Source organism: Brachionichthys hirsutus, chromosome 4 (assembly GCF_040956055.1).
Source record: "Brachionichthys hirsutus isolate HB-005 chromosome 4, CSIRO-AGI_Bhir_v1, whole genome shotgun sequence".
In the NCBI taxonomy this organism is placed as follows: domain Eukaryota; kingdom Metazoa; phylum Chordata; class Actinopteri; order Lophiiformes; family Brachionichthyidae; genus Brachionichthys; species Brachionichthys hirsutus.
The window spans coordinates 1,777,032-1,790,531 of NC_090900.1; the positions used below are offsets into that span (position 1 = coordinate 1,777,032).

Sequence of the window (13,500 nt, forward strand, 5' to 3'; positions counted from 1 at the left end):
TTGCTCGCAAGGCCTCTCTCGTTGCTTCTCGGTTGGACAAATGAGAGGATAAAAGGATAAAACGCCTTTTTAAAAACTATTACATTCTTCAGATTGTCTTCTCAAATATGCATTTTTTTAAAAAATGTAAATGACAGAATAAAATGTTTCATTTTTAGGTACTGATAATACTTTATTGATTCCAGAACTGTAACAAAATAGTATCCCAGGTCTGGAAATAAATAAAGTTTTTCTATTCTATTCTTCTTGATTTACCTCGACGTGGATGACTTAAAAACAAACACAGACATTACCTGAGTAATTCCACTTTGGACTATTATTTTCAACATAAAAAGTTAATTCAGCAGAGAGAAACATAAACAAAAAGAGAGACAAGGCAGCAAAGCTACAGTAATATAGTAATAATAATAAGAGGACGCTCTTTTTGGGCCCTACCGTCCAAAGGAATTAGATGTCACTGCTGCTAAATAAAATAAAAGCGTGTCAAAGTTCCCCCAGCGAGACGAACAGACGACTTCCTGATTGTGGAAGCCGTTTTAACCCTACAATTTGTCTCTCAGGCACAACTTGGAGGCTGCTAACTATAAACCGAAGGGAAGTCTTTTAAATGTTAAATCACCCCATTCTTTAGACTCCTTCACGATTAACGTGCTGAAACGTTTGCACCCACTCCGCGAGGAAACTTATTCCTTTAAGAAAACATTTAGGGATTAAAAATAACCACGCAAGCTTGTGCGTGATATATTTGCGATACAATGGCTCCCTCTAGCGGCGACACTGCGGGTATATTCGCAAACATGTCCCGCTGGTTATTTCCACTAGGGGCGCTAGTGTTTTATTTCCAAGTGACGTAGCTGTCACTGGGACGTGACAATAAACCTTCTCACCTTGGCAGCTGTCTGACCCAGATGATGAAGAGCAGAGACCATCTGTTAGTGAAGCAGCAGACAGGTACCAATGGGATGAAATGATCGCCGGGCCTGCAAATCCTGGAACAGTAGCCGCTCTTAAAATGACTGAAACAGAATGAAATATAGACTTCACATGATAATGATGTACTTTATTTCAAGCTTGCATAATGGAACAGATCACATATGTTAGTGAGTGAATTTAATATACACTATAGAAGCTGTTAAGATAAAAAGCACACATATTTTAGTTAAAAAAAATAAAAGTAAACTTTTCATGTCATTCAGCAAAAAGTCCATTTAATTTTCCTTAATTACCCATAATTCGTTAAGTATTTGTAATATATAGTAATATAAGTGTATACCATAAGTATGTTTTATTCTCACCTTGATGGATGGGTATTTAATTTAAGTCAATATCAGAATTTATTTTTATGATAAAAAAAAAAAGAAATTGATAATAAGGCATGACACCAAAGGAAAATTCATTTACCAATTCAGTTAAAATTGTGGATGTGGATTTTGAAGGCTTTAATTAAATGTTGAAAAGCATTGTAAACTTTTACTGCAGTGAGGGTTGCACAATCAATCCATATTATTTTGTAATATGAATGATGCTTCTAATTTAAAGAACAATATAATTATATAACGTTGCCATTAAAAAGACCTCAGTGGAGTGCAGAAGACATGTGAGCTTCAAGCGGTATGCGATTCACGTCGACAGCACAGCGTCCTGTGTTTATGTCACAGTTTACTGGTCATTTTTAGGGCGACAGGCAACACGGCGTGGGATCAGGCCAGTGTTTCTCTGATACGGCTGGGCCGTCTGTGGCTGACAGGCCACGCTCGAAGCCAATGCAGAATGCCACAGTGTTATTTTGGAAAGACATGTATAGAGCAAGCGTGATAATATTCCTCTGTGTGTGTGTGTGTGTGTCAGTGAGGACAACAAAGTCTATTCTGTTTACTGTATATCGGAGAAACTGACATCTTCAATATTAAAAAAAGAAAAATACAGCCTTAAGATTCATAAGATTATTTCCAGTAGATTAGTACATTGTTTTTTTGTTCATAATCCAGTTTTGTGATAATATACCGAACATCTGAGACAAATCCCGCTGTCACAAAGAGCCTGAACTTCACTAGTAACCACGGAAACCAAAAAACAAAAAGCATTTCCGCATTGAGACAATCTCTCGGACACGCACGTGCATTATCGTGTCTAAAATCCCCCCCCCCCTGAGCTAAATTCTTGGAATGACTTGGTCGAAGCGTCCGTCTACTCTTGGTGCTCCGGAAATGGCACCACCCGCCTTCCGGCCACAAACACCTCCACGATGTTCCGATCGTCCCCTGTGGAAGTGGAAGCAAGCAGACGAGGTAACTGACGAGCGGCGGCGTTGGAACTCGCAAAATAAAGAAAAATAAAACAGACTCACCCGAATTAAGGAACTTTTCCAGATCAAACTGGAATAAAAGGATAAATTAGATCCAGATTAACATAAATCGCCTCTCTAGTGCGCAGGTTGAAGAAGGACACACAACCAACCTTCGGTCCGTTGGACTGGATCAGATCGATGGGTCCGTGCGGAGCAGCCACGTTCACCCTCAGGGCATCGAAATCTTTGCCAACTTCAAAGTTGCCGATCTGATCATCCAGCGCCAAAGCTGCCGACAAAGCAGAGCATAAACAAAAGGAAGGCGTCGTTTTCTGTTTGCTCCTGCCAAATCGCAATTACTGATGATTAGAGATGCTTTCATTCATTGCGTATCAAATCCGACATTTCTGCTGCAGGGCTCGTGACTTTTGAGTCGGCAAAGAGCAAGAAAATAATGAGTTTCGGTTAGAAATACTAATTAAAAAAAAAAGGCAGAACTGCTGTCCTTCAACATGACATTGGATTGGCCTAATCTGTTTTCCCACCTTGGCTGCCTCCCAGCGTGGCCAGTCTGAACACCTCCTCGAAGGTGAGCGTTTCGTGTTCCGGGTCCTGGATGGTCAAGAATTTGGACGTCTCCACAGCCGACCTCACAGCATCCAGCAGGGAGGCAGAGTATCCTCCTGCCACGTCTGATGCAGCGTCCCAAACACGGAGGGGATCAAAATCGATCAAAATATCTAGAAACAATCACAAATAGGCATAATAGAAAGCGGCATGTCCGTTTAAAATCAGAGTTCTGGTCACCCTGAGGCGTCAACTTAATAAATTTGATCAGATGATGCTCAGCTGTCCTTTAAATCTCTGTCCCTCATGCCATAATACACTAAAGTGTCTCCACAACACCGCCCACCCCCTCCATCAGCACTGAGACTGAGACCCCCGCCCCCCCCCCTCAAAAACTGAACGCAGTAGAAAGTCCTTTCTTCCTGTGGCAATTAAAATACACAATGCATCATAACTCTCTATTGCTTTTAAATATTCTACTGTGTTGATTTCTAGTGTCCATTTCTTATTCCTGAGTCTTATTCCTGTTGCCGATGGAATTTCCCTCTGGGATTAATCAAGTTTTCTGATCCCGGCTTCCTCCATCCGGCCATCCGTACCTGTTCCCAGCCCCACTTTCACCTTGTGATTCAGCACGTTGCGAACGTTCAGTATCCCGCTGCATAACCTGGGCAGGTGAGGACAGAGAGCAGCTCGGTGTCATGCTTAAATAAGCTTCCACTGATGTATATATATATATATATCGGCATTAATTGATCTATTCTTTAGTAAAAAAAAAAATCATAAAAACAACAGAATCGGATACGCACGAAATGTTGGAATTGGGACAGTGAGACAAAGAAGCTCCCGTCTCACTGAACAGAGCCAGCTCTTCATCAGTCAGGTAACAGCCATGAGCCATCACCGTCTGTCAATCATCATCATCATCAACCTGATGCATCCATTGCTTCTATCTATGTTTTTGCCAGTGTCAGTCCTCACCTTGTTGGTCAGCAGGTTGCATTTATAATAAACGTCTGTGTAAGACTTTGATTCAGGGAACGTCTCCATCACTAGCTTCACCTCCTCGACGTTTTCACTGATGTGGCTCTGATTAAATGAACCAATGCCATACAGTCAAGGGAAAAGACACCATGCGGGTCGGTTTCCAAGGCGACGTCACCTGAATGTGCAGGTTGTTATTCTTAGCCATCGCTCCCAGTTGTCCCATCAAGGCTCCTGTGCAGGACAGAGCGAAGCGGGGGGTGACCACCGGCTTCACAAGAGGGTACTGCGGCAAAAATAAATAAAAAGAAGCGCTAAAATGATTGGAGGGCTGAGGACGCAAAGGTTTTGATTTGTGGAGCTCGTTGCAGAACCTCACCTTTTTCTCCAAGAGTTCTGCAATGAAGCTGAAAGGAGCACAAATAGAGACGTGATTAAATGAGAGCAGTCGTATTTACCCAAACTTTCAAGACAAAGTCGGTGTGCAGAGCGTTTCAGGACCAGGTGCTCATTCTCTGCGCCTATGTCAGCTATTATAATGAAGGAATGCTTTGACCAGGAACCCCAAAAAAAGTCAAATATTTTCTGACACACATTAAATTAATTCACTGCGACTAAAGTTGCCATAACAAGGAATTTGTTTTTTTATCATCTGCTTTTTTTTTTTTTTTTTAAATCTAGAAAATTCCCCTGGCGTTACACTGCTGCAGTAAAAATGATAAATCAAACAAACAAACACACAAACAAACAACTAATTCATCCTATTTCACTGTCACAGCAATGAATCAGCACGTATGGCATCGAACCAGATCCAACCAATGGCATGGCCCAACAGCCGATACCCACCGGCGGGTTTCCTCTTGGCATTCCTGACTGTTCTCTTTGTAGTGTTTCACCGCACTGTTCCTGTCCATGCACACCTTACCCACCAGAGCACGCTGCCCAAAGTCATCTGCAAGAGAAGGATGGATCAATGATAAAAGATGGTGGATCATTAAATTAATGAGGCATCAGAGGCATGGCTGCAGGTGCAATTGATCACCTTCTATGTAACATATATGCCTTTATCATATATGGCCGAATACGTGCGCAGATGACAAGCACATGCACGTATATGCGTCCAAAAACGTATAGCGGACACGCAAATTTGTCAACGCATGGAATAGACGAACAAACTCAAGGGCAATCGGTTCATTTAAGTGTGTGAAACAGCAGCAAACCTCGGTGGGGATGCAATACGAGCATATATGAGCACAAGTAAGAGAGGAAACATCGTCATGAACTTTTATTGATCCAAGTGGGAGAACAACGTAAAGAACAGTGGCCCCAGCACTAACCTGTGTGGAGCTCAAAGGTAATGTTTTTTCGATGTGAAATGTAAAAAACGATTGCCTTTTCAGTAGGACGATTGCACCCTGCCTGTCACCTGGTGCGATGAGTGTTGTCACTGGTCATCTTGTTGGCATTCACAGTTTTTAAATTGCCTTGAATAATGATTGGCCAGTCAAAATATTCGTATTAAGATTAAAAATGTTCATACACTACCTGTCCAGGGAAAACAACAAAGTATATCCAAATTTTACATTCGATTTATCTAATATATAAACTGCATAATATGAACTTCTCATAATGCCGTGAGATAACGTGTTTGCAAAGTAAACAGTTTTTAAACTCGGACTAATTACCGATGACTAATGACCTATTTTTAAGGTACTCTTGTGTTAAAACTGTTGCATGTCAACTCGTCTGTAACATTAGTTAGTGACTTGATGCAATTTTTAAACAAGCATTAATGGGTACTTTATAGTAAGATAATAAAACACACTTTCTGGTGAGAGACTTGTCAGCTTTTTCAGTGAATAAAATTTTGATAGAAGTGTAATATTACAGACGCTTTTCAAGATAGGCAGCTTATTGCTGTGTCCAAACATTTCTTCTTTTTTTCGCCAGTGCTAAGGTATATTCACATAAAATATATTTTAAAAAAATGATACATACAGTCCATATATTACAAGTTAGGATAGTTCAGAATGGGTAGACTACAGTTCAATCCCTTGAGGTTACCAAATATCAATAAAGGGCCCCCAGATTAAATTCTTTTTTTTTTTATCAACATCATTCAGCCATTTGTAATAACTAGGTGTCGTAGTGGCCTTCCATTCACTCAAAATGACCCTCTTTGCAATAGCAATGCCAAACACGATGGCATCTCTCCAAGCCTCGCTGACACGACTCGATTGGTCGAGAGGAAAGACTGACAAAATTGTGAAACCAAAAATGCATGGAGGTTGGAGGTTTTCTCAATCACTTGTAAAAATTCACATCGTCCAGACAGTTTGTCAAGATGAGTGAGATAAAGTCTCACAAAAATATTTTTATCTGAAAGTAGTTCAGCGACTAAACATTTCTAATCTATAACAGACAGAAAATGGAAGAGCTGCGAAGAACAAGACAAGGGTGAAGGGTCAACGACACTGATAGCGCAGAAGGACTGTGTAAAGCAGTGTGTGCGTGCGTGTGTGAGTGCCTCTACAGTATTGCACAACGCCATGATGAAAACAACAAGGCATAAAGGTAAACAAAACACACGTGTCCGACAAGTAAACAAGAACACTCTGACTTTACGTAAAAGAAAAACGTAACATTGGATTCGAGTTAGGTCATTGAAAAATCACAAATGATTGGGTTTAATCTGATGGATTATAAAGTCGTCATTTTAACCTCAGTCAAGGAAGACAAATGGATTCATAATTACATCTTCAGCCATCGCGATGCTCATATTGTACAAACAGCTCTAATCTACCACAGTGTAAAAAAAACGTGTTGGAATATTCAGCATCTCACTTGCAATTTGTCCCAATAGGAGAGAGGCGTCTGTGTGTATGGTGGCAAAGTAGCACGCGGTGGTTGTTCCGTTCATCAGGGTCCTTTTCTGCAAAGCACAGAGCTTGTGTTTCAGGATTAACAGCATTCCTGCGGCCACACCTTTCTGTATCAAAGCCTTCGTGATTATACAGCACAGATTATCTTCATGCACGTGTGAAACCTTTGTGCTCCTCTGTCCTCATGGTCTGCAGGTCACATTGGAACAGGGTTGGAACGCCATGGCGTTTGGACGAAGCGTGTAAACTCACCACCACTCGGGTGTACACCGTGTTGGCAAAGTCGAGGTCCTTGAAGTGTGACTCCATGGGGAAGGTGTAGGTGACGAGCCACTGCAGTAAGGGCACGTCCATGGACGTCCCGGCGTAGCTGTACTGGGACGCGTGGATGTGGGTGTCCACCATTCCCGGCATGAAGAACTCACTGCGGCGCAGCAATAAATGGTGCAATGATTGAAGTAATAAAAATAGGTCATAAATGAATGTATATAGATTTAGCAACTTATTTTGACTTACTGTTGTGCCAATTGAGTGACGTCAGAAGGTCTGAAACCAAAGGTTTGGCTCAAGCCGTCGAGTTCGTCTCCTTTCCCAACGAACGCAATCTAATAAAAACAGGTTATTAGTATTTGCACAACACAAAGTCATTGTTTTTTCAGGACGGCGTGTTGATTTGAATATAAACCGCTCTTGTTCCCGTCACGCGGCGCATCACCTTGTTTTGGGGTTTTGGTCATGGCTGTGAAAAGTGTTTCCTTGTTTAATCTTTAATCAATAAAAGTAGTAATTCAACAATACTTCAGCAGCAGATGTGCCAGAATTAGGCCACAAAATGCATTCTAACAACGACAACAACAACAACTTTTCAAATGCGAATAATATTGCAGCAATGTCAAAAGTTCTGTCTTGAAGTTCTCTTTTTTCTTCACATATAATTAAAAATAAATATCGACCAATTTATTAATAAGCATTCTCAGCACATCTTAAAAACTGATCGTGAGTTTGGGGGTAGAAATAGAAATAGAATAGAATAGAATAGAATAGAAATAGAAATAGAATAGAATAGAACAGAATAGAATAGAATAGAATAGAAATAGAAATAGAATAGAAAGCCTTTATTGTCATTGAATAGTGGATATACAATGAGTTTAGGAGAGCTGCTCCGTTTGGCGCTTAGGTCCAATTTAATAAAATACAGATAGTAGTAAAACAACAATTAACGAATTTAAAGTGATAAACAGTGCATGCAGATAGATTGTCCGGCACTTTGCGTTTAGTAATGGCTTTTCTGTGTTGCTTTTGATAATCGCCACAGTCTCTAATTAAAAAATAAATAAACACAAAACATCATCAGAATAATCTGTCCTCTCTGGTTCTCCTGTTTCAATAGTTTACTTTTCCCCTTTCGACGCACGCCAGCAACGTGACTCATCGATCAGCCAGTTCACCTCTGCACCGGTCCGTCCGGTAGCCAACAGAAACAACATTGGCCGGCGCGCAACACGTGCGCGCAGGGATCAATAATCAAACGGAGCTTAGAAGTGAAACGACTAAATATATTGTTATAACGACACCCTCGCTTAAACACCCCAGTGTGAGAACACCTGTCGTGTTTCTGATCCCGGCCCACCTTTCCTCCGGCATCCACTCCCAGGAGCGAATCCTCCAGGATCTCCAGAGCCGTCTGCGGGGTCGAGTGGATGAACGTCCCCCTGTAGACGCGTCTGATCGCGGCGGTGACGTCTGCCATCCCGTCGGTGCGCGGACGTCGCGCACAGTGAGAGATGAGTTCAGGTGGTGAAAAGGTCCGACAACCGGAGCGCACCCACATGGCACGGAAAATCCGCAGCCAATCAGATGAGCGTGAGAGTGCAGATAAGTGTGACACGTTTTTTTTTAATGGCGTGGCGACAGACTGGGCGCAGAATTCACAAGACTGATAGTTATCTCTTCCCTGGGCTGCACAACGTTGACGCCAACAATTAAAACACAATGGTTAATAACACGCCCTCGCTCGTTGTTATTTTGCATCTGTGGTGACAGTGGTGTAATTTATTTTTAATTTATTGTTATTTTGCATCTGAGGTGTAATTTATTTTTAATTTATTGTTATTTTGCATTTGAGGTGTAATTTATTTTTATGTACTGTTATTTTGCATCAATTGAGTAATTTATTTTTAATTTATTGTTATTTTGCATCTGAGGTGTAATTTATTTCTATGTACTGTTATTTTGCATCAATTGAGTAATTTATTTTTAATTTATTGTTATTTTGCATCTGAGGTGTAATTTATTTTTAATTTATTGTTATTTTGCATTTGAGGTGTAATTTATTTTTATGTACTGTTATTTTGCATCAATTGAGTAATTTATTTTTAATTTATTGTTATTTTGCATCTGAGGTGTAATTTATTTCTATGTACTGTTATTTTGCATCAATTGAGTAATTTATTTTTAATTTATTGTTATTTTGCATCTGAGGTGTAATTTATTTTTATGTACTGTTATTTTGCATCATTTGAGTAATTTAATATTATTGGTATTGCATACCTGTCAACCTCCAAGGCTCCATGGCCTTACAAACCGTTGATTTTTTCCTTACAAAATACAAAATAACCTTACACCATATATTTTTTTTCAAATGCGTTTATTTATGTACATAGTTGGACATTATTAATTAGGATACAGTTTAATTTTGATATTTTAACTAAACTAAAATATCCATTAATAATGCTTGTAATTTAAATTTTTAAATAAGAACAGATATTTCGGGGAAAAAAATCGTTAGCATTTTTATTTTTGTAAACCAAACTTAAGTATCGATCAATGATTCTTGTAATTTAAATTTCAAACGGGGACAGAAAATACAAACCTTTGCTGGCTTGTGATTGGGAAACATGTTTTTCACGTTTCTTGATATTCGGTGCAGACCGGATGGGACTGTAACAGTTCGTGTTCGTGTTCGTAATTCCTACTCTGCAGAGAGTCAGTGAAGGCATCCAGGGAGGAGGGGCGGTGTGTGTGTGAGCGTGGAGGGGGTGAGAGAGACGGGAGAGGATATCTGTTCTGTTAGCGGCGGGGTTACCGATTAATAGAAGCTTGTTCTGAGACCCATCTCGTCCTTGTTTCAGCGTCTGACGGACGCTACAAATTTGCGTTTTCCCGTACAGATGTTCTTCTACGCCGTACACGTCTTAGAATGCATAAAAACCGTACTTTGTACGGCAAAAACGTACTGGTTGACAGGTATGGTCTTGTTAAATGTCGACGATTTATGTACGAAGTTCTTTCAACGGAAACAAGAACGCAAGGGCTTTTCTGAAACGCTCCTCTTAGACAGGATGTTTGACTGTACTTGTACTCTAACATTCTATCTAATAAATATATTCATCATCATCATCGTCGTCGTTGATATGGGTATTTATTTTGGACGACCCGAGGAAACAATTATTAGTTTCATTATTAGTGTCAATTCTGAGTCATCTAGGTTGAGGTAAATCACCTGGATGAACTGAAGAAGCCTCTTTGTGATTTAACTGTTATAGTTAGAGGAGGAGGTCTAGAGGAGGAAGTATCGTGTTAAACTGTGTTTTAATGTGGCACAAATTCCGTGCATGGGAGCCTTGAAAAAAAAAAGAGCGCCGTGAAATATACTTGCGTGTCATCCTGAGTGCGCTCATGGATCATGACCCTAACCCTTTAAAACCTTCCATTGACAAACATCTTTAAGTTAGTCGAGACTCAGACTCAGGAGCTGTGCAGAAGAAAAACACCAGCAAATGATGCATGGTTCATGCATGGTTCATGCTCATGCAGTTCTTGCTCATAGGAGCTTGTTGGGTTTCTGTAGAATGCAGAGATGAAACTGTCTCGTCTCGGGAAGTGCCCTGACAGAACGCCTGTTGTTAATTGATTCTTCTGCTGGGGCAGATTCTCAACATCTCCTGCTTGTCACGGCTTCAGGACAACGGATTCTCTTACAATTTAGTATCAAAGAGACATTGCATGTATAGTTCAGGCACAGCTGGGGGGGGGTTGTGACAATTAAAGAATTACATTTTCATTTGTTGGTATAGTTAACAACTGTAATTTCACAAAATTGCTGCTCATTTGAGTTATTCTAACTATTGCTTTGTCCTTTATTACCCTCGCCGAAGCGGAGGCGAGGGTATTGCAATTGGGTGCGTTTGTTTGTTTGTTTGTCTGTTTGTCTGTTTGTCTGTCTGTCCGAGCGCATAACTCAAAAACTAGTAACCCAATCGACCTGAATTTACACAAGCAAGGTTCTGTCCGTGGCTCGGTCCTCCCCGAGAATGGCGTTGATCCGGATCTGGATCCAGATTCTAGAATTATTTTTACATCTGGAATTGTGCCTGTGCTGTAAACTGCCACTTTAAGAGGGAGGGACACGAATGGCATGATGGGAAAAAGAGTCCAGAAGGAGTCTTGTAGTACGTTCCGGAGCAGCAAGCTAGAGCAGGTTTGGCCCCTCTGATCCGGAAGCCCTGTTTACTGTCTCACAAGATCCAATAGTCTATTGGAGGCGAGGTCTGCAGTCTCTGATTGTCGTTTTCTAGTTTCTTCCTGTTATATTTTTTCTTTTCCTTTTTTGCCATATGACAAACCTTTTTACTCAAATTGAATCTACTAATTAAGAAAAAAAAGATTCCCTCTTTTCGTTTAAGAACGAATACGAGGAAGGAAATTCTATTTTCTGATCTGTGCTTTTAGCTTTTAGCGTATGCAATGTAAGGTAACGTTCTGGCATTCATTCCAGTACGCAGGCGTCAGCAAAGCCTCGAACATAATCAGAAGCTGCCAGGGCGTTTCAGCTGTGGCTGATAAAATCACATTACGGCAGCAACTTGACTTTAGTTTTACAGAAGTTACTGAAATAATTTGCCAACGTGAGGTCAGAATGTTGTCATCTCTTTTCGTCTGCGACGTCACAGTGTGGGAGGGGCGTACACAAGTTTTTGGTGGTAATGTTCTGGCGAAAATTGGCAAAAATGTTTGAGCATGTGCTAAAAAGTAAAAAAAAAAAAAAAGTCACCTCACCGGTTACCATGGTAGCATGCAGCTGAATTTAGTTTCATTTTCCAGAGGTGTTTCTGGCAGAGCGCTTTGAGACAGAAAAGAGGGACGCTGTCCTCCAAACATCTGTTTGCTATTTTGACCAAAGACTGTCACAGATATTTCATGTGAGTTTTTGCGAACTGCGTTGACTCGTGGAAAAAGGACCTTTAATCCACCCGAACTCGATGAAGGCCTTGCATCCCAATGAGGAAGTGATGTTGCGAAATGCTTTTAAATGTAGCAACCCCACATGATGAATGAATGACGCCAGCCGTTAAGAATGTTTCCGTGATGGAAGAGAGGCTGCAGATGAAAGAGGGGCTTATGCATGGTTGTTTTCTACCAGACAAACAAAAAATAGAACAGTACAGGTTGATTCAAGTCTCCATTACTCTACATGTATATTCTATATTTATTGTAGGTTTTCCAATTTCAGTTGAGCAGCACAGCCAGAAATGTAAATGTTATAAAGACATCCTATAATCTCAAACACCCGTTTAAATAGAAACACAGGCGTTGGGAAGAACCTATTTTAAACAAACGGAAACGGTCCATTCAGAAAAACCATGAGCCACTGTGAGAATAATTTTAATCAATATTCATTTTTCCAGAAGGGCAGGCAGAAAGTCTAAACGGAGGACGAGCCAAAAAGTGACATTCTTGTACGCTTATTTTCCCAACACAGCTAAATTGTCTACCTATTAACCAATCTTTATTGCAAGTGTTTTGAATCTGCTCCCATTGACCTAAATATCAGAAACACGCGCCAGTATAACAGGAAACATTTCAACCAATCCTAGACGAGCGTGAAGAACGTCAGCAGGGACGGCGCCGCCTCCCCGGTTTGTGACTTTGTCCATCTCTCGTGACTCCTGGAGCGTGAAAGAACCCTAAAACATCGGAGTCACACCCACATCACTGGCAGGATGAAATTAAATGCGGTTCTCATTCAGAGCTAACTCGATGCTTCAGACATCAGTTTCAGCTACAGTTGAGCATTACCCTTCAGAGGTCAATATCCCGCCTGACCTGATCCTTTAGTTTCACATCACAAAATCAAGTGTGAGATTTTCAGCCTCGGCTTTAATCTGAAGTGAATACAGTTTTTTTTATAAAAATACATTCAGAGTTAATTGTGAATTCGTAGCATTCATCATTTAAACTGTAATTTCATTTGAAAACATGTTTTGTTGGTAAAATAAAAAGGTCAATTTGGTAAAACTAGACTCTTATCATTGCCTTTAGTCGTTGAGATTGACTGGAGATAAATCTGGAAGCACATCAGCTTTCTTTTCCCTTCTCTTTGGTTTGATGTTACCATCAAAATCTTCATCGTCACCTCCAAAGTCCACTTCCTTGTCATCACTGTCCAAGTCCTCCATGTCCTCCTCCCCTTTTCTGCATCGTTTCTTTTTCTCTCCACTGTCTGCGTCGTCTTCTTTCTTGTCCACTCGTAACTTCACGCTGTACAGTGAGAGTAAAATAAAAGCCCGTTCAATTCTATTCTGTTTGGTCATCGTTACTAGGGCGCCACCAAGTGGTGGCCAGGCGATGGTACAGTAACCAGTACAGTGGTACCTCAGCTTACGAATTTAATCCGTTCCGGGACTAGCTTCGTAACGTGAAAACTTCGTAAGTAGAGCCGCGTTTTGAATGTAAATGCACTAATCCGTTCCAAGCCCCGCAAAAGTATTGTAACGGTTC

General features: G+C 40.7%; 1 protein-coding gene across 1 annotated transcript; it reads right to left on the minus strand.

Annotated features, from left to right (window-relative positions):
• Nucleotides 1–2,187: 2,187 nt before the first annotated feature.
• On the minus strand, nucleotides 2,188–7,144 carry gda (guanine deaminase). The gene is made up of 12 exons (XM_068738652.1): nucleotides 6,973–7,144; nucleotides 6,683–6,770; nucleotides 4,685–4,790; nucleotides 4,218–4,245; nucleotides 4,017–4,124; nucleotides 3,836–3,943; nucleotides 3,664–3,761; nucleotides 3,454–3,521; nucleotides 2,833–2,979; nucleotides 2,458–2,576; nucleotides 2,348–2,375; nucleotides 2,188–2,261 (listed from the first exon to the last, which is right to left on the minus strand). The coding sequence occupies exons 1-12, from the start codon at nucleotides 7,132–7,134 to the stop codon at nucleotides 2,188–2,190; spliced, it is 1,134 nt and encodes a 377-aa protein (XP_068594753.1). The 5' UTR covers nucleotides 7,135–7,144.
• Between the last annotated feature and the right edge of the window lie 6,356 nt (nucleotides 7,145–13,500).

Bases quoted from the DNA above. Each gene is read 5' to 3' on its own strand.
- gda (XM_068738652.1), bottom strand. From the start codon at position 7,134: ATGCCGGGAATGGTGGACACCCACATCCACGCGTCCCAGTACAGCTAC. The intron at 3,522-3,663 runs GTGCGTATCCGA...TCACCTGCCCAG, and splicing joins TGTCCCAATTCCAACATTTC to GTTATGCAGCGGGATACTGA. The intron at 2,262-2,347 runs GTGAGTCTGTTT...CCACTTCCACAG, and splicing joins GGAAAAGTTCCTTAATTCGG to GGGACGATCGGAACATCGTG.